Here is a 21,358-nt window from a genome sequence, read left to right as displayed (position 1 = left end):
TATCTATCTATCCGTCTATCTATCTATCTATCTGTCTATCTGTCCATCTGTCTATCTATCTATCTGTCTATCTATCTATCTGTCTATCTATCTATCAATCTATCTATCTATCTATCTATCTGTCTGTCTGTCTATCTATCTATCTATCTATCTGTCTATCTATCTATCTGTCTATCTATCTATCTATCAATCTATCTATCTATCTATCTGTCTATCTGTCTATCTATCTGTCTATCTATCTATCTATATATCTATCTATCTATCTGTCTATCTATCTATCTATCTATCTATCTATCTATCTATCTATCTATCTATCTGTCTATCAGTCTATCTGTCTGTCTGTCTGTCTGTCTGTCTATCTGTCTGTCTATCTGTCTATCTATCATTCATCAAGCTGGATGACTTGATTACAGCAGCTGTATAGTAGGCGGGTCAAGGGCCAGCATAGATGGACCTGATTGGTCGATACAGATTCGTAATTCCGCCTGTGCCTCCCTCTAACCAATCAGCGCCCAGAGGGGCGGGCCCGGGCGCAGCTCTTAGAAGCTCATGACGTCAGTAGCTCGGAGGGTCGCGGGGCAGCGCCAGTTGTGTTGCGAGGAACAAGATGACTCTCGTCAAGGAGTAGTAAGTCCTGCTTCTCACTAAATTACCTCTAACCTCCATCAGTCTGACGCCCGCTGGGGTTTCATCTTGTTCACTGTGGTGGGGGGTTTATTTCCGTATCAGGGAGCTGAAGAAAACTTTTCACCTTGTCTTGTGAGTGTCAGTCACACGAGGGCAGCTGGGTCTTGCCCAGGAGCAGCTGTGGCCTACCGGCTTTGACAGTCACGTCTGCTCCTCTTGCTGCTCCTCTCACGTTGAGCCGCTGGCTTTGCACCGCTTCAGGCGGTGTGTGCGCGCGCGTTGTGTTTAAAAGAGCACAGCGCCCACAGTTCTACTTTCAAGCTGTACAACCTGAGCTGACTCGAGCTAAGAATTAGCTCACGTTTTGCTAACGCTTGCTAACCTAAAAGCATAAGTTGAACGGGAAGTCCTGCAGCGCTGCTCATGTTATCTCGGCCACATCGACTCGTAAACCCGCGCTGACGCCAGCTAATCTCACCTGAGATAAGAGACTTCCAATATAATGTAAATTCATCGGGTTTCCTTGCGTTTCAAACAAAGCTCTTACTAGCTTGCTAGCGGTGGTAGTTTCCAGGTAAGGCTAACTAACTTAACCTGTAGTGGTCTGACTACTGAAACCAGGATTAATTACTAAACTTGACATGATTCTTTAGCTAATGATATCTTATCACTTTGATAAACTTACGTTCACTGACTTTGTACTGTTGTACTGTTGTTGCTAAGCTTAAACTGTCGCTTGACCAGTAAATGAATTGCTGGCCGTTTAAATGCAGACAGGAAGTTTGTCAGAAACTTCTCTCCTCCTGTTTGTCACTAGTGACTTTTACCTCTTCATTGGGATGAAAATAATTAAGTATAATCATTCAAATTGAAAACCACAATTTGCTCATTCACATTTGAGCAAATCATTAGTGTGACTCTGGCTCATGTATGTTCAGTGGTTTGATTTGACCCTTTGGACTTTACTTTATTATATAGTCCATACTGTTTCTTTTAAAGCCATCCCTACACATGCAACTTAGTCACTTACTTGTATAAATGCATATCAAAACTATTTATTAATTCATTAATATATAAATCATTTAAAGGTTCAGTGTGTAGAATATCTATTTGTATATTTAGTGTTGAAATTGCATGTTGCAGCTGAACTCACCTCACCTCACCCTCTCCTTCCAAACATATAAAAGAAACTGTTGTAGCCTTAAGTTTTCATAAAAACCTAAAAGGTGTTTAGTTTGTTCAGTCTGGACTAATGTAAAAAAACATGGCGGCCTCCGTAGAGAGGACCCCCTCCATGTAAATATAAAGTATTTAAATATAAAGGACCTTTTCTGGGGTAAAGAAAACTATAATTCATACAATTTAGATGAAACGAACTAGTGAAAACATCATGAGGATTATTCTACATTAACTTTCTGCAAATAGGTCGCTTTCACCTAAATCTTACACACTGGACCTTTTAAGTGATTGTTTAAGGCCTATTTGGTATTTCATGCTTTCATTAATGTTTATTTTAAAATAAATATATAATAACTATTTAAGCAAACTGAGACAATACAAATTTTCATTGTCAAATATATATTTTTAGTCAAGGTGATGATGCATTACTGTTGAGAAATTTGTTTCTCAATTTTATTTTTATTATTAAATCACTGTATTTGATCTGATGTGAAACTGCACAGCTGCAATGTGGTAAGCAGAAAAATACACAAGTTTACGGGAGAATGTATGCACTTGTACACAGACATAAATCCATTTGTGTAGACATTTGAGGTGATTATTTAGCTTAGATTATTGATCCATTTCATCATTAACATTAAAATTAACAGCGATAGTTGTCCTTGTACGACATAACTGAAAGATGAAAATATCTGAAAATACAATTTCTGAATATATCTCCCACTATCATCCCACTTCCAACACCATCAAGGCAGAATGGGAAGTTGAGCTTGGTGACCAACTATGGAGATATCTAAGATAAAAGCCTGAGATATATACATGCCTGTTTTGTCAGTGCAAGTCACTGTGTAATACAATTTAAGATTTTACCTAGTTTGCACTATACAAAGATAATACTACTCAGGTTGTTTACAGATGTTTCAACACAGTGGGATAAATGTGGCTCAACAGACTCCACCCTCTTACACAGTTACGCCCTTTGTCCTAATTCCCAGAACTTCTGGATAGATGTTTGGAGGTCGAGTTAAAACCTGATCCAGAACTAATCACCCTAGGAGTTTTAGCTTTATGGATGGGGGATATCGCAGCTGTCTCTGAATTTAATAATCCTGGGGATGATTAAAATACAAACATTCAGTACAAGAACTCCCCTCATATTCTGACTATGAGAATGCTACTTATTTTGCCTCCACCTTTTTAAATCTGACCATTTGTTTATTTCATGCAGTGTCCTCTCTGTTGTTACCACTCACTTTAGCTTCTTTGAATGGCATAAAATGAATTGTAATTTAGGAACCAATAGATGGATGAGAGGGCCTGTGTTGGCCTGCAGCGATTTAAATCTTTAATTTTATTGAATTATTTTCCTTGTTAATTAATCTTGTGAAAGAGGGGCAGATTACATAAATCTTTCTGCTCCTATTCATTCAAAGATTTTAGCATTTAAATTGTTTTGTTTGGTCAATGAATGAAATAAACGTCTAAATAAATAACAGCGGCAGCAACATGTCACCACTTGGTGCATTTTCTTTTATTAATGATGTCACATACACCTCACTCTGACGCTCCTCAATGTCGGTGTCAGATAGTTGAGCTTCTTCTTTTCATCGCTTGATGCCATGATTCATTCATTATGAGGCAGATCCACATATGCATGTTTCCAAGTGGACTGTTATTTATAAAGAGAACTTTGCCGTCAGGTTATAAATCTAAATAAATGTCAGTGTACACCATTTTCTGCTTTTTTTTGAGCATTTACACTTATTTATAAATGTAGTAGAACCCTACTCGTACTATTTTATAAGTGAGGCACCTGGACTGATAAAACATCATGGGTGTTATTTAGGGATGTCACGATACACTCACCCAGCCCTGGTCAGAAACCGAAAGTAAACAAGGATTTCTCCTCTCGATGTGCACTCCTCTGACGGAGTTCTCTGTCCAGTGCTGGTGGTAATAAGTTACTTCAGTTCGCTCTTCTCAACTAACATTTCAGTGGCTCGCGCACTCAAAACGTGACTTGCGAGAGATTTCACCGCTTACCGAGAGGCAGGACACCATAGTTAGATATGGTAGTTTGATAATTCTTACAGTTATGAAATCCTGACGTTATCAAACCGTGGTTATCGTAAAACCGGTTAATCCCAACATCCCTAGTGTTATTGTACGGAGCCCCTAAAGGGACATGGGAGGAAAAAAAAAAAAGAAACGTATCTCGTGCGCACAAGAAAGTATGTCGCGAGCACGAGAAAGTATCTCGCGAGCACGGGAAGGTATCCCGTGCGCACATGAAAGTATCGCGTGTGCACGAGAAAGTATCTCGCGAGCACGGGAAGGTATCCCGTACGCACGCGAAAGTATCTCGTGCGCACGAAATAGTTTTCTGGTGCGCACGAAAAAGTATCTCGTTAAGCACATGTAGTTGACCGTACGCCTGTGCTCATTAAGATCATTAGCATCAAAGAATGGCTGCAGAAGTGGACTTATTCTCTTTTCTGAAAACGCGAAATATACCTGGCATGCAATACTTTCACGTGCTCACGAGATACTTTTTCGTGCGCCCCAGAAAACTATCTTGTGCGCACGAGATACTTTCACGTGCGCACGGGATACTTTCTCGTGCTCGCGGGATACCTTCACGTGCTCGCGAGATACTTTCTCGTGCGCACGAGATACGTTTCATTTTTATTTTTTTTAACCCATGTCCCTTTAGGGGCTCCGTATTATTGTAAGGATTAGGACACAGAAAATACCAATATACCAACCAAATATTTGCTTCCTATGGCATACATGTGTGTGACCATACTCTTATCCCTCTTTGCCCTCAAGTTAATGAAGTCATGTTAATTCTGGACAAAACTTAAATTCTCACCGTCATCATCCATCCACATTAGAACACAATGGTGCAGCAAAGAGTAAAAATGCAGAGCTGTGTGTTTGTGTCAGGTACAGCCTGCTTTGAATTTATGCTTTCCAGACAACTTCCTGTTTCTACTCTTTTTCACTGTGTGGTTAGTGGTCACTTAGAAGCTTCATGTTCATCAGGGTTATTGTTGCAATGCTTTGCTTGTACCAAAGCAGGCTTCTACCTTGTAGTAGAAGTCTTCTGGGATATGAATAAAAAGTTACAGTGAACCTTTACTATAATAATGATTTTTTTCCCCATGTATTATTTTTAGCTCAAAAGGACTTGCTTACATTTTCCTTTACTCCTCTTCCTCTCACGCCTCTTTTCTATTGACTGTTCCTTATGGCGTGGCTGTATCCAAACCTGGCTTCTCTCAGTTCTTAATTTTCCACTCTGCTCTAATGTTGGTTTCCTCTCCGATTGCTGAAGTCAGCAGTATGGTGAACTGGGCTGTAGTAGCAGTGAGTGACCACAACCAGCAGTGGAAAAGCAAACAAAACGTTACAGAAGTTTCACCTTTCTGGATATGGAGACTTTTTTATGGTTAAGCAATGAGTGATCAGTTTTATTTGATGTGTTATTTATGGATCTGCAGTATTGGTGTGTTGTCTGTTATGATCATTTATAATTTTTTTATATTGTATAGTAGAATTTACTTTTGGTGGTAAAGTTACACTTATATTTCATTTTGAATGAAAGAAATTCTATTGTTATCTTGCAGAATTGTTTAATATTGAACAGTGTTTGTAACATAAACATTTTTTTTTATTGTGCTTACCTTCTCACTTTTTTGCAGCCGTGTGGTTTTGCCCTGTAGTGTCGAGGAGGTGAGTAATTGGTTTCTCTTTCTTATGATTATGTTGATAAAATTACTGTTGTATTTCTATTAATTTTAGAGCCTTTTCACCAGTCTTCCCTTGTCATAAATGGCATCATGTGTGGTGAAAGGAGCCTCCTGTGCCAGAGAGGGGCAGTTGCATTTAAGTAAAAATATTTTTATGAATGAAAGTAGTCTGTTTATTTCAGTTCCACTAATCTGTGGTTTTAAGATTATTTCCACTTGCACCACAGTTCATTCTTTCTTTCAGCAATTAGTGTCACATTTTAAAGCTCATTCCGAATAAATGAAAACCAAGTGTTCTCTTAAGGTGAAAAACACTAATGAGTTCTGCGAGATGGAACATAAGTAAACATAACCCTTCTGTTGAAGTTAGTTTGGTCTGTAGATTGTGTGAAATACACATTACACTGACCAGGTGACCCTTTATTGTATTTGATTTATAGGGCAGTATAATAAAAAAAAAAAAAAGAAAAGACACCTACCTTGCTCCCACACCACAGATCTAACACAAGCTCTGTTGAATTCTGCAGTAGTGTTCACATTATATACATTTGCATCCCACTGTAGTGACAGCAGGACAGTAACATGTCATACTTTGACTTATTTAATAAAAAGTGGTTCTTAAACTGTGGAGTGAGTAATTGTATCTGTATGCACCTCTTTTCATTTATTTATTTTGATTAGATTATTTTACTTCTACAATTCTGGATATTATGACCTTCATAATAAAAAACATGGAAAAGGAACTGCTTTTTTGGTTGGACACAGTGAGACTAGCCTGTGATGAGGTAGATTTTTTGTTTTGTTTTTAGGAGAAACCAAAAAATAGGAAAACAATGGCCTTTAAAACAGGAAAAAAACAAATAGGAAAAGCTTGGCTTATTGACGTGGACAGCAATTAAGGTGTCTGGTCCACATGCAGCTTGTATTAAAAATGTTTATGTGAACATTTGTATCTCACTTGTTTGGTGATTCGCAGGTTGTTTATTGCTGTGTCCAGTTTCCGAACACATTGTATACTTATTGAATATAAAGGATAAGCAAGTTACTGATGAACAGTTTTCATCTTCTTTGCACATAGTTGTTCATGTTAATGTTGTTTGTGTGACAGTACCAAGTGGGTCAGCTGTTCTCTGTGGCTGAGGCCAGTAAAAATGAGACAGGCGGTGGTGAGGGCATTGAAGTACTGAAGAACGAGCCCTATGAAAAAGATGGTGAGAAAGGACAGTATACGCACAAAATCTACCATTTAAAGAGGTAAGTGCCTTTTATTTTTTAAATCTCATTATTTGATCCCATAACTGCCTTCCAACAGTGCAATAGCACCGTGCCACCAGGCAGTGGCAGTGTTGTCTAAGCTTTGTTGTGAAAAATGCCAAGAAGTTCATTTGTCTTCTCTTTTGCAGTCTTTCCTCTAGAAACACTGATATGTGTAGTAATGTGTCTTCTTTTCCCCTTTCTCTACCTGCACTTACCCATCGTTTCCCTCCACCCTACAGTAAAGTACCAGCATTTGTCAGGATGCTGGCCCCAGAGAGCTGCCTGGTTTTCCATGAAAAAGCTTGGAATGCCTACCCCTACTGCAGAACCAGTGAGTCCCCCTACTTGTATCAATTTACCCTTTTTTTTTTAACCTGCAAACCCTTAAGTCCTCTCCATGGTTAAACACACGTATGTTTCTTACATGTATGTTCTTTTAGTGTGAATTTATTGTGTTTTTGTGGTTTGTATGCATTTTTAATGGTGTTTTTTTGTGTGTTTTTTTTCCTGTTTGCTTCTCATGTCTGACCTTGATCCAGTTGTGACAGTAGGTATCCTTAAACAAACTTTGTAGTACATAATATAGTCAAAATATTGTAGTTGTAACTAAGTTAAGGTTTCTCAGGTTGCTCAATCCACTGATGTGCATTGTTGCTCATCTCCTGATTCTTCTAGAACGAGTTTATGAAAGACAATTTCTTAATTAAGATCGAGACATGGCACAAACCAGATGTTGGAACACAAGAAAACGTGAGCACTGCTGCATAATATCAAACATCAATCTCACCAGCAAATGTGAGTTTCTATGCTCTTATTGCATTTTTTTTTTCAAGGTGCACAAACTGGACAAGGCCCAATGGGAGAAGGTTACTGTTGTGATGATTGACATCGCAAACAATGCAGAAGTGGAGACTGCAGTGAGTAGAATCTATCTGATCGGCACATTTTATGTGCAAGAGAAATTGGCGCCTTCATGTGGACAATCCTGATCACTACCAAGCTAAGATCCAATCCTGATCCAGAAACCTAATGGAATGTTTTAAATTTTCTTGACCGGCAATGATTTACCTTTTGAGTTCATCTTAAAAAACCCACAAACACAAGACTTTCTTCCTTTTAAAAAAAATAAGAGATTTTGTGTTGTTCTGAACCTGCAGATCATCACAATGGAGAAACTAGTATCTGTAGATGTTTGACATTTGACAAATTACCTCAACAAGTAAGCAATTTGATTCATTTAATTCATTGTTGTTTTTGAGTGCACAGTTGATCCACTGTTGGAGTAAGTTATTGTTTCAGTCTTATTGTTTGTTCCGCAAGACCAATAATACTGTGCAAATTGAACTATATCTTTAAATATATTTATATATATATATATAGTTAAATACATAGGTAAAGTACAATGAAAATTACCATTCTAGTTAGTGGATTACTAGAACTGAGCAGTTAAAGAATATGAATGTAATCAGAAGAATCTCCTGATCCACCACTCATTCACTGTATTCTGTAAGTAAATATTATTGCATACCAGCTGTTTTTTTAGAAATTGTACACACCATGGAAAATTGCCTCAATAATATTTCAGAATATAAATGAGTTTTAATACTCAAATTTTAATACTGAAATCTTATTTAAAGATGTTACACATTATTGCTGTTATTTGACATCCCATTGCCTCATTTCACCATGGCTGTGTGTTTGTGGGGCTATTTGACTAAGAAGCATTGGTTTGTGTGTGTGTGTACGTGCTTGTTTGTGGTGGGTAGTTAACGAGGCGGACGTGTTTGCCTTTCTGGAGCAGTGTGTTGTGTCTGAGGGCCCTATCAGCCCTCAGCCTCGGGCATGGCTGCAGGGCCTGAGGCACACCGCCAGCACAGATGAGTTTGTTAGTGTAATTAAAGCTCACAGTGCTTCGTATGCTGGAACTAGACAAACACACACACTCGCACGACACAAACATGCTTGCGCTCTTCACACACACTCTTTAACTCAAGGAGTAGCTCCTTTTCGTCTACCACGGCACATCGATTCACAGGCCTCATTAGTGCAGCACACTGTATTGTTATAGTGATGGAGCTCTCAGCATTAAAACAGCCAAATTAGTGTGTGTGTGTGTGTGTGTGTGTGTGTGTGTGTGTGTGTGTGTGTGTGAGTCAGAGTGGGTTTCTATCTCTCTCCACACGTTGGGCACCCTCCTGTTGGCCGATAGCCCTGAAAAGTAGCTTTTAGCTGCAGGCGCATCATGATTTATTTGAAATTGCTGGGCCCTTGAGCTGTTGATAATTTGAAAGCCATTTCATTTATTTGTATATTATTTCTCTGCTGCTTTGTGAAGTCAACTTGTCATGCTTGTGCTCATGTGCTTGGCATATGCACTCACTGTATTTTTCTAAATGCTTTTTAAAATCTTTTTGCCTTGGGACCACGGCCCTGTGCGACAGGGAATAAGTGATTTCTTCAGTAAACTGGACATTACTGTTTGTACTGGATGTATAGAATAAAGAGTGCTGTGGCAGTTAGAGCAGACGTAGACTCACGTAGGTAGATAGAAACTTTCACTCAGACACATCTCTGTCAGCTTAACTGAATAAATATTGCCAGTGGCATCAGCGCCCCTTAGTCGAAACCTCCAAGCTGCTAGTTCAGTAACATACTGAATGCTATAATGAAATAAAAATTAATCTTACTTAGTGCTTCATCTCAGAAGCTTATTAAAGAAAATATGTTTTTCACACATTTTGGTTTTTTTCTAAATTGGAACCAAGTTTTTCATGGTGAAGCAGTATTCATGAATAAATCAGTAATAAAAAAATTAATTTAACAATGTTTTGTCAGTTAATGTTATTTGTGTTGTATTGATTTATATAAATTGTTCTCACTGCAGGACTACAAGCCAAATGAGGATCCCAGCAATTTCAAGTCAGTTAAGACAGGCAGAGGACCTCTTGGGCCAAACTGGAAGGTAATGCACTTGTGAACTGTGGAAATTTTATTTATCACACTCACACACAAATGGAGATTAATGCCACACAAATCAACCAACTTTATATTTAGAGTTTCTTAAGGTAGTGAATAAACTAAAGTTGGTCAAAGTAAGATGGAAAGAATATCGAACATCCATACATCTGTGTAGAGCAGAAGGTCCTCCCCGCAGCGAGGCATATGCCACCTCTGAAGAAGCTTCAGGGTCGGGAGACAACATGCATAAAACTATCGAAGAAACCCACAACAAACAAAAAGACACTGCTGAAAACAAAACACATGACATTGCCAGAAGGTATGTGGGAGACTCTGAAATACAGTAGAAGAAAGTTCAGTGGTCTGAGACCAAACACTGAGCTTTGTGTGTTTGTTGTCTGCTGGTGGCAGCATCACGCTGTGGGGACGCTTCTCTGCACTGACTCTCAGAGGGTTTATGAAGATGGCGGGTAAAAGTAATGTAGCATAAGAAAGAAGAAAGGCTGCTACAGTCTGCAAGAGAACTGCTGCTTGGGAGGTTTATTTTCTACCAAGACAACAACCCCAAAAATAAACTTAAAGTTACTCAGGAAATGCCTAAACACAAAACGATGTTCGTGTTGTGGAGTTCCAGAGTCACAGTCCAGACCTCAATCAAATCAAGAATTTGTGGCTGGACTTGGAAAATGTTCTTCAGTCATGGTCACTATGAAACTTGACTGAACTTTAGCAGTTATTCAAAGAAAAAGGAGATGCTTTAAATTGTAGTGTAGCAAAAACACATTTACGTAGTCTTGAACTTACACAGTATTTGTCTTGTATTTAATTTGTAGACAGTGGATTTGTTTTCACATAGACTAGTGCCTGTAATCAGAGCTGGTGGAAGGTAAGAGTGGAATCTGTAGCTCTGTAGCTGCAGTTTGATGAAGACAAATCACCTCTTTCTTTGCTCTAACTGGATTTAATAGAAATTTTAAGTCATCAGCTCAGATAAAGGTTTTATTCCGAGCTCCTTCTGCCAGACTTTGTGAGACAAAGGATGAAGACAGAAATGGGACAGTTTGTATGGACATTGATTCTAAATTTGACAAGCAGCACTTCGGGATAAAGTCTGATTATTGTAAGTCAATAAGACGGAGCTTATCCACTCAGAGTAACTTTGTCAGGATTTTTTTTGCTTCCCCTCTAAACCCCATCATAACCCACAGCCTCACAAATGGGTCCTGCTCACTTTTACAACACTGAGAATTTTCTGTTCTGCAGTGGAGCCCTCAAAGTTCACCACGGGAAACTTTCCTCTGCTTCAAGAATGTTCACAGAACAAAGGCAGCCAAACAGCTTTTAAAAAGTATGAATAAAGAAGCGCAACTTTTTATTTTGTGTTTTTAATTAGATCACTTTCCCGTCCGCTGTGGACATGGGAAAAAGACTGTTTTTGAAAAAGGTGAAAAAAAAGAAGTAGTTATGTGACAACAGAGGCACAATCTCTGCCAGTTTCTCAGAGCAATAAAACTCTTGTCTATCTCTGCATGCACACATGCTTGCATATCAGTACCCTTTGTATTTCTGAAAACTTCTTCTCCTTTGAATGGGGCACAGAGAGGGAGAGAAGAAATGTCACCGTAAATGTTTTGATGTAGAATGCGTTTCATGTGAAGTTCTCCTTTAGCGATGACAACTTTTCTAAACCCACTGCAAATTTAGAAATGTTTCTCATTTCCCCTCTCTCGCTCTCCACCATGATCGCGGCATCAAACGGCAGTGGGATGAGGGTGATTGAGGCGGGTCTGTGGCATTTTCGCTTGGAATGCCGAGCCAGAATGAAGTGATTAATTAAACAGTTGTTCTCGGTGGGAGAGTGTGTGTGTTCTGGGGGCGAGCAGGTCCTAGGTGTTAATAATGTAACCAGCTTTGCACCGCGACACCCTTATCGTTTCACGAGCAGCGTTTTATCTGCCTTCCGTGGCCACAAAGGCATGCCTGTTGGGAAAGGTGTCGCTGTCAGGGCGGAGGCAGAGAAATTGTCCCTTTATCTGGAGTTTATCCACTTTGCTCTGCCCCAACCCCCCTCTTCCTTTTCTTCTCTTTAGAGGGAGGCAGAGTGCAAGCAGCAGATGGATTTAGAAAGTGTGTTGTAGATTAGGGTACTTTTATCTGTGCAGAGCACATCTTCATATTTATAATTATTTCAGCAAGCTCCACACCCAAAGCATTATGTATTAATGATTTTTAGCTTTGAATGCAGCCACGATTAGTCTAAAATAATATTCTCTCAGTCTGCTGCTGCAGTTTTTCACAATTATTTTCTGCTTGGAAAGTTTTTGCTGTTATTTATTCTGATACGGAGCTTTTTAAAAAGTGATGGGTTGTTAAGTCTTGTTCTCTTGCTGTTCTTCTCCCAACAGAAAGAGTTGGTTAGTCAGACTGACTGCCCAAAGATGTGTGCCTACAAACTGGTCACAGTCAAGTTCAAGTGGTGGGGTCTGCAGAACAGAGTGGAGAACTTCATCCATGTCGTAAGTGACAGGTTTACACTTCACTTTACACCAAATGTGAGAGCTTCAGTTTGCAGATATATTACTCCTCTTGATCCTCTGACCAATACTAGTGCAGGCTAATGAGTCAGTATTGTTTTAGAATCTATCATGATGGTGTTGTTGTTTCACAAATGTTAAATTATTTTAAGTGTAATTCCACAATGACTCATTTAATTTTTTAAGCTGTTTTACTTGCATGTAATTTATGCTCAGATTTAAATACATTGTGTTTCATTATTGTAATTTTACATTCAGTTTCCGCATTGTAATTATTTATCTTTCTAAATGGTTGTATTAATCATAATGATATTTATTTAATTCATGTCTTCAAACTCTAACCGAGTCTAACACTATCTCCCTCAGCAAGAGAAGAGGATCTTCACTAACTTTCACCGCCAACTCTTCTGCTGGATTGATAAGTGGGTGGACCTGAGTATGGATGATATCCGGCGGATGGAGGCAGCGACACAGAAGGAGTTGGAGGCGGTGAGTAAAAATGACCCATAATCACGAATAAACCCTGTATGTGTTGGGCTTTGTTGGGCTTTGTGCAGGGAACTGTAAACTCATTTACAGGCTTCAGCATCACTTTGCTAAAGTTTACCAGAGGTGCAGATGAAACCTGATTAAAGTAAACATTATTTTTGGATAAACATCTTGAAAATACTGTGGATATTTATTAAAATTCACAGATTCCACTTACATTTTCTTCATTTACCAAGTGTTAAAGTGCCATTGTTTTAAATAATAATTATTTGGCATAATAACTTTTCTATTTTATACAATGAATATTCATGTTTCTGTTTTGCATAACCCATTAAAATGTGTGGAATGTATGATTTAACATTAAACTATTTAAACAGACTTTTCTTGTACTCCTGATACTAAATACCAATATATTTTATGAATGTATTTTATGTTTTGCTTTGTCTGCTCTCTGTTTTTCTGTGGGTAGAAAAATCAGAAAACATTACATTATATCACTGGGTTCCCAAAAGTAGTAAAAGTAATGTGACAATTGAGCATGGTTTTCTTTGATTACATTTTGCTCTATAATTATTACATCTTTATTTCAGAATACATTTTAGGATTCATAATAAAACATTTTTAAAACATACGTAGCGTTGCTTGGGGATAGCTGCCCACCACAGGCTTCCTCGTTGCTCTGTCTGTGATCTCCTTTATTTTACTTTTGTCCAGATGCGTAAGAAGGGCTCTGTGCGAGGTACAAAGCCTGCAGACCAGTAGCTAGGCCAGGTAGAAACTGAGTATTGCTCTCTATTTTGTCACTGGTAAAGGCCGTTCTCTGCTCCCTGTGGGGTTTCTGTGTTGCTGCACGTCTATGCTGCGCTCACGCTGTACTCTTCGGTGTTGTGAAAGGGCTTTAAATCTGTCTATATGTGCACACGTATGAATGTTTGCTTTCACATGCAACCCCACAACTCACTCTGAATGAATTTATCAATAACAACAGGTCATAGAGATGTATGACGTTTATGCTATGTTGTTCGTTCTTATGCCGACCCAGTGAAAATGGTGTGTTGTACATGTGTCCATAGTTCTGTGTGCAAGTTGTTGTCTTCTGAATATATCCAGACATCTGGGAAAACTGTCTCAGAATCACACATGCTATTTTTTAAGAGGGGGGCCAGCAGTTTGAGGGGAAAAAAAATAAAAAATCTGCAGACAACCTGCTCAAGACTAGTACCTGCAATCTAGAGCCTCCCCAAAGAGGAACACATGACAGAGAAGAGAAGCGGTCCCTCTTTTTAAATCGCAGGCTTTAATTTCTGTGAGTCACCCTCTGTAATGTCTGACCACTGGTTTGCTCTTTGGAACAAATCAAAATATCAATCTCAGAGCGTTTGGCCGTAGAAGGAGAAAAAGGGAGGAATCCAGGCCGGACTGGCCAAAGTGAACCTGGCTCAAACATTCCTGGCTTACTACCAGCATACAGGCCCCCCCCCCCCCCCATCTCGCCCAATTCAGCATGTGTTTCCCATTTTCTCTTGGAGTAAGTAAACAGGCGGTTACCATCAAAGAAGGCTGCGGTGAGGAGGCTGACGAGGCCTGAACCTCTGGGCTTTAGGGTTAGCAGGGTCAAAGTCGAGACTGTTTCGGACCAAACTGCGTGATGACGGCCAAAGCCTACACACACAAACTTGACCATTCAGGTTGTCGACAAGGCTGCAGCGTGTGAATGAGAAACTCTGTGTTGAACCAGCAGTCATGTTGGCTTTTTGCGTATACCACCGGGTGGTGTCAGTGTAAGAGGGGGAAGGCATGAGAGAAAGGGCAAGAAAAGAGGGGGGGTTGGCTTCAAGATGGCTCCCTTGTCCTCATTAACATACAAATGGAATCCTGTAGTTGAGAAGGAGTCTGTGCTGTGATTGAGCAAGAGCAGAGGGGTGTGGGAGGGTGAATCCTCGTGCCATTTCATCAGATCTGTCTATTCCTCTGTTTAGAGCCACTGTTGGTTTGAACTGTTCTATTAAGGTGTTCGCCTATCAGATCGTAGCACTAATTGACTTTCCAAAGCCATCAGCCTCAGGATGGGAGAATGGGGAAAGTGATGCTTTTATCCAGCTGGAGTACAAACAAGACGAGGACTTTAGAGAAGATTTTAAAATTTTAGCTGTAAAAATACTTTTTGTTTTGTTTGGTTTGTGATGCTAGTGAAACTTAGAACAACTTTGCACTCTTAGTAGCAAACATTCATGAAGGTTTCCACTGAATGCGAACATCCACCGAACCGGCCCTCACCTGTTCAGCTTACACAAGCCTAACGCTCTTCTTTTTATTTCCCCCCACAGCTTCGCAGACAGGGTGAAGTTCGAGGAACCAGCGCTGCAGAAAAATGAAAAGGCAACAGATCTTAAACACCCATGATGACAACAGCTATGGTCCTTTGGTGCCACTTTTTTTTTTCTTTCTTTTTTTTAAATTTTTTTTTTTACCTTAACTGGTCCAGGCTGTGGGCAGGGGGGGGCACTGCTACCTACAATCAATAGAGCAGATCTCTGGCTTGCACCCAATCATAGACATTCTATCAACTGAGGAATTGATTTCTAGAAACCATCATGATCCCTGCTGATAAGACTCTGGTTAATTTTGATCCCCTGGGCAGAGAAATGCCAGGTTTCAGCATCATGTTATTGACGAGACCCAAAATTCTGGAGAGATGTGAAGAGGAGCTACTTGCAGAGAGATTTTTTTACAAAAGCAATTCATTGGTTTGATTTCACAGTGGCAGGTGTAGGACCAAATGTTTCCTCTGTACTTTCTTGGTTTTCCTCTTTCCCTTCCTTTTTTGCTAATGTTTATCCTCTAAAACATTCCTCTCTTGATGATCTTTGTCTCCTTGGTTTTAACTGTACACAGTGTGGTTCAGTGGTTTGCATTCCCTGGCATGAGTCTGTCTGTTTGTCATACTCATGTTTCTTCCTGCCACAGCCTCCATTAAGAGATTACTAACACCCTTGGCACCTTGGCCCATTGCAATCCTCCCCCCACCTCACCCAAAGCACTGCATCTTATTAGCACTGACAATCATGCCCGAACAGGTATTCACTCTCACTCCCATACAGATTTAATAGAACTCCCCTACATACACGTCCATATGACACGCATACATCGCGCACATTAGGATAAACGTGAATTCATTTTCACCCACACTTGCAGGTGCGGATGCCTTTGTGGTGACTGATCTCTTAAAAGCTCATGCTGGGCAGATCCATGCAAGCTTGTTCAGCTAAAGGATGTTACCTTGGAAGTGTTTACAGCTCACACTGACTTTTTTTTCCCCCCCCTTTCACAAACACTCCATATTCAGAAGACATTCTCACACAACGTACAACACAGCATTCCCCTCCCTTACAGATGTCCCTTGAGAGACAAGGCACTGAAAAACGGCCACAGATGGTGCTGCACCCCTCCAGCCTCTTGTCACTATACCCCCCCCACACACGTGGTTCTCTGAGGTAGACCACCTCCAAACGGCCTCCTCTGTTTTCATGTGTTTACAGATTCATGGCTGCCTTATCAGTGCACACACGACACCAGCGCCACACACTTGCTTGCCTTAATCTCCAGACCTTTGTATTTATCGTTCCTATCAAACCTCTTGTACCTCTGCTGCCAGCTTTTGCTCCAGCTACCTCCCTTATTTCTGACGGGCAATCTACCTAACGACTAAACGTTAGCAGTAGCTTTTAGCTGCCACTTGATGGGAGTAAATCATATCACACAGAGCTTGATGAGCAAAGTTGATTTATGATGACTCCTTGTTTTCTTCAGGGTGTAGAATGCCATGTGATTCCCTTGTTTCCTGATTATGTGTCACAGCGCCCGAGCAATTGAAATTCCTTCAGCAAGAACTTTGTATGTTTGTGCTGTAACAGCCAGTGTGCACTGTTGCTCCAAAGGGCTGATTTACATCTGTGCCTCAAACCCGCCATGTTAATGGATATGCCATTATGATGATACAACTTGGCTTCAGACACGCAGCACTGGCCTAAAGGTCTGATCATCTCTAGTGTTATATACATAACTATATACAGTACAAATGGTTTCCTTGGCTCATTCTTACTGTTTGTGGGGTTTTTCCTGGTGTGTCTCCAGTTGTGCAACAGCAATCTGGGGTTTGTTTTTATAGAGAGCTATTATCCACATTTTTAAGACACTGATGCAGTGATACTTTGTTCAAAGATGTTTTTATTTTCGTTCTCTCTGGCGAGGGAATATGATCACTTCCTTTAGTAATGGGTTATTGGCTTGTACGAAATAGCATAAATGGATTTCTGATATGTTTACATGTATTCAGCAACTGTAGACCGTTTTAGATAAAGGAACATTTGAGTCTGAGGCAACATTTTTCAAAAAACAAATCTCAGGTGAACAATACAGCGCATGGGTCTCTTTGATATTCCTGCTCATCACTTGCCCCAGACCACTGAGTTTCTCTCACCGTCCCATAGTTTACTGTGGGAAGTGTGGTGCTAAAGTTTGAATATGACAGGAGCTGATTGTGATACAGTCTAGTTGGAGTACATGAGTCAGTCAGTTGGTCTTTGTTTCTGTTCTGGTGGGGCAGTATGCATTCAAAGAGTGAACAAATATAATCATTGTTTCCAAGTCTATTGTAATGATTCTTGCTGTCTGCTGAATACAGAACCCAGTGGCTAAAGAGAATAACTTTCATCAGTGGTTTTCCATCTGGTAGTATTCACATAGCTACTGTACAGTCTTATCCTAATTTATGAAATCTATGATTGTTTAATTTCTGAGCTGCTTGCTTTTTAATGTTTCTGATCAGCTTTTTGAAATTCAGGGGACCTGGTAGTGAATGTACGATATTTTGTGCCTTTTTCTTTCTGTCAATCTTTGTGTGCCATCTTCTTATTGTATCTAAATATCAAATAAAAGGTTTATCTAGTTCACATTGTGCTCATGTCTGTGTGTTTGTTGGAGGAAGGGATGTGTCCATACTCCGACTCAAGGACAAACTAAATTCGTTTTTGGTGGTCACAGGTCATTGTCATTGTGACCCCATGTTTAAGCAATCCGTGGTCAAAGGTATCAGAAGAAGGGCCTGTGCCTGTAACATTACCCAGGACATAGTAAAAAAAAAAATGTGTGTGGACATTTATCTTCTGGTTTTTGTTACTTCAATCTGGCACCTGGTGCTCATCAAGTAAATGTGCGAGCTTTTGTAAACTTTCTGGTGGCCTCATTAGTCTGAAAAATATATCTATGGAGAAACTGGTTGTCGTCCCTTTTTTCTCTTGTAAAGCCCCACAGCATCTCCACGGCGTAGGGGTCTGCGTCTACGCCGTAGCTACGCCGTAGCTACGGCGTCGACGTGACGCAGAAGCATAAACTAGGCTTTAGCAATAGCTAACTTATGATGCAGATTTTTCAACATATCCAGCTTTTTAAACAACTGTCCTCTCTGTGTAAGTCATTGTCTTTTGTAATGTACACAATAACAGATTCTGATAGAAGATGGAAGTTGAAGTGATAAGCGAGGGCTGATAATCGAAAAGCTTTAGTTCTCTTTAAAATGCACATCAGATAAGAAAAACATTCCCTCTGCAAATGGTGACTCCGGCGTGGACTGTACCTCCAGTGTCCCGCAGGTCAGAGGAGTCACACAATAACAGCGGAATCTGTGCTAAAGAGCAGGAAGAGCCGCCAGTCTGCTGCCTGAGATATCCGCCTTTTTTATTGTTTGTGGAGGAACGGTCACATGTGCCTGCTGCAAGGAAACCAGTCGTATCTGCCCCAGAACAAGCAAATGATGCTGTTTCTAAAAGAGGAGATGGGCAGACTCGCCCACACACCTCCTGGTAAGTGGCAGCTCCACAGTAGTCTACAGTCGGCATGTATCCATCCATCCATGTGTCTCACTCGCACAGAAGATGAAGGGACATGTCAGGAGTGAGCCCCTGTCGTTTAAATAGATGAGGCAACAGATGAAGAGAAGAAATAAATCCCAAAGGGAGGCTCAAGACCAGACTCAGCAGGACATCCAGGCATGTTGCTGCAGAAAGACTTGATGTTCAGAGCTGAAAACACTTTGTGAGAGCCAGAACGTCCAGCTTCATTGCTTCAAAACATAAGCACGGCTCACAGCGTTCTTAAATGTGTCAAAATGGATTTTACAGTAAAGGCCTAGAAAAGCTGTACCAGTGTTTATCGCAGCTCATGGCTGCATTTCCTGCCACAAGACAACACATTGGGGTGAGAGGGAGGAAGTGGCACAGTGAAGATTAAACTCACAGTTTGTACCAGACCCACCGTGTTTGTGTGTATCTGTGACCTTCCCCTGGGGCCTCGTTCGCTCAGGTTTTTCTTGGAGAGGAAAGTTATTTCTGTATGTCGTTGGCTGGCAATGATGTCACAAGTGTTTCCTCATCCTCTCGGTCTCGGGTCGACTTTAGCCCCTGAGATTCTCCTCAGTCCTTCCTGTTGTTCTGAGGTGGAGGAGGTGTGGAGACAACCGAGGGGTGTGTGTGTGTTTGCGTGTGTGTCTGTCGCATCTCCCTCCCCCTTAATACAATGGCGCTTCTCTGGATGACAGATGCTGTTTAACCTGCCCTGACCCACAGAGTTGTGATGGCTCAGCTGAGTGACAGGCTCATAGAGGACACACATACACAGGGGCTCTGCCTCACACTGCCCCAACTGCACAGGATGACCCCCACCACCACCTCACCCCATCTCCACCCCAACGAGGGAAGGAACTGTCTCTTTGGGCAACCCCCCCACCCGCCACCACCCCTACTCCTTGGTAATATATGTCCATCTGAGGAAAAGCTTAACATGGCGCATTAAGAGCAGAGAAGTACACCCACTTCTGCTATCTTGTCCTATTGAGTAAAATATTGAGACAAATTGAGCACTAAATCACTGCAGAGGAGTGTGGTATTGTGACAGCGCTTGAACGCCTGTAGACTGTCCATTGTCATGAAGTCACCAGAGCAGCAGCTCCGAGCTGGATTTATCATCACTGGGGACTCGGGGGGGAGAGGGACCATGCCATCGGTTTGTCATACTTAACTTGTCTGTCTCCATTTGAGAAGACTGGAGACGTGGCTTGCAGGATCTCTATCACGGGGGTATTAACCTTACAGTCAGAACAATATCTCGATGTTTGCTGCTGCTCAGCTGCAGAACACTTGTGCGCTGCTGTTAATGGGGTTTGTGATACAACAGGCCGTTTATCATTTTAGGAGTGAACATGAGTTGTGGTATTTCTAAGGGGCTTCGCAGAGTGGTGATGGCAGAGGAAGCTAAAACTGTCTGATGTGCTCACACGTGTGTTTGTCTGGTTAAGGCTCTAATGATGCTCCATCCAGCTGGCTCTCAGATATGGAGGCGGTCCTCCAAGGTGATACTGAGGCAGGGTGTGATCTTTTTTTTTTTTTTTTCACAACACAAGCACACAAGCACAGCAGCCTTCAGAACATCTCAACAAGCTTCTCCTTCGCTCTCAGGAAGACAGCTACTTTACACCATGTCTCCTTAAAAACACAATCACTGTCTATCCCTGCCTCCTCGCTCGCTCTGAGCTGCTGTCCTCTCCACTTCAAGCAGTGCATATCCACACCCCCAAAATTCCAAATATACACACTTCCCTGCACCTCTCACTGCCTTGTCCTGACCTGTTTCCCGACTCAAACCCTGACATACAGCCTTCTCCTCGAGGTGCAGGGCTGGCTACATTGTTTTGCTTCTGTAAGACAGTGGTGTTTGTTTTTATTGCCGCAAATTATATATTAAAATTACTATTTTATATAAGCTTAAGCTGAAACATGCACAACACTAAAAAGTAATTTAGAAAATGTTGTGTAATGTAGGCTACATGATTGTTATACGTGCAAAAATAAGATTTCAACAGTGGTTGTTAAAGAAAATGTAAAAGGAAAAGACTCTTGAACCCTCGATTCCTCTAAAATTAACATGACAAATTTAGTTGTGCTGAAAAAATATTTATCCTTTTCTTTTTTCATAATAAACAATTTCCTGCTTTAATAGAAATAGAGCACAAATGTATCTGTTAGTGGACTACTGATCAATTATGTTAGGTGAAATAATTGTATATGCTTAATGAACCAATGTGTAATATGTGTTTGCATTAGATCCATGTTTATATTTCATAATTGTATTTATGTGCCACTTCAGACACACATGCAGCCATTTAATGAAACTATTTTCTGAACTGTATCCTTCACAGTCACTGACGCCAGCCGCTAGGTGGCACTGTGTCTGTTTGGTAAAAGTCCTCCTTGTCTCCCCCCCCAACACACACACACACACACACACACACACACACACACACACACACACACACACACACACACACACAACAGAGCTGCTGCCTGACACCAGATCTCCCCCTCCTCCTCCTCCCTCTTCCCCCTCTCTCTCTCCCTCTCTCTCTTTCTCTCCTGCACTGTCCACAATGTCGGAAAGATATATTATAGAGTTCTTCTTTCACCAAAGAAAATATCAGTGGTGGTGAATGAAAAGTACATTTTAATCCCA

At 40.7% G+C, this 21,358-nt stretch overlaps 1 protein-coding gene across 2 annotated transcripts; it reads left to right on the top strand.

Annotated features, from left to right (window-relative positions):
- The first annotated feature begins 518 nt into the window (after window positions 1-518).
- Window positions 519-17,748, top strand: LOC109643549 (phosphatidylinositol transfer protein beta isoform-like). Of its 2 annotated transcripts, XM_069524034.1 has the most exons (12): window positions 519-627; window positions 5,511-5,541; window positions 6,667-6,812; window positions 7,055-7,146; window positions 7,355-7,362; window positions 7,491-7,565; window positions 7,649-7,732; window positions 9,700-9,777; window positions 12,179-12,289; window positions 12,674-12,796; window positions 13,511-13,567; window positions 15,124-17,748. In XM_069524034.1, the coding sequence occupies exons 1-11, from the start codon at window positions 608-610 to the stop codon at window positions 13,556-13,558; spliced, it is 816 nt and encodes a 271-aa protein (XP_069380135.1). In that variant the 5' UTR covers window positions 519-607; the 3' UTR covers window positions 13,559-13,567; window positions 15,124-17,748. The 2 variants fall into 2 exon arrangements, with proteins under 2 accessions (XP_069380135.1, XP_069380134.1); XM_069524033.1 differs by lacking the exon at window positions 13,511-13,567.
- The last annotated feature ends 3,610 nt before the right edge of the window (window positions 17,749-21,358 follow it).

This window comes from Paralichthys olivaceus, chromosome 4, assembly GCF_024713975.1.
Source record: "Paralichthys olivaceus isolate ysfri-2021 chromosome 4, ASM2471397v2, whole genome shotgun sequence".
NCBI classification, from domain to species: domain Eukaryota; kingdom Metazoa; phylum Chordata; class Actinopteri; order Pleuronectiformes; family Paralichthyidae; genus Paralichthys; species Paralichthys olivaceus.
The sequence above is the reverse complement of the archived record's forward strand: the minus strand, read 5'-3'. Positions and strand labels throughout refer to the sequence as shown.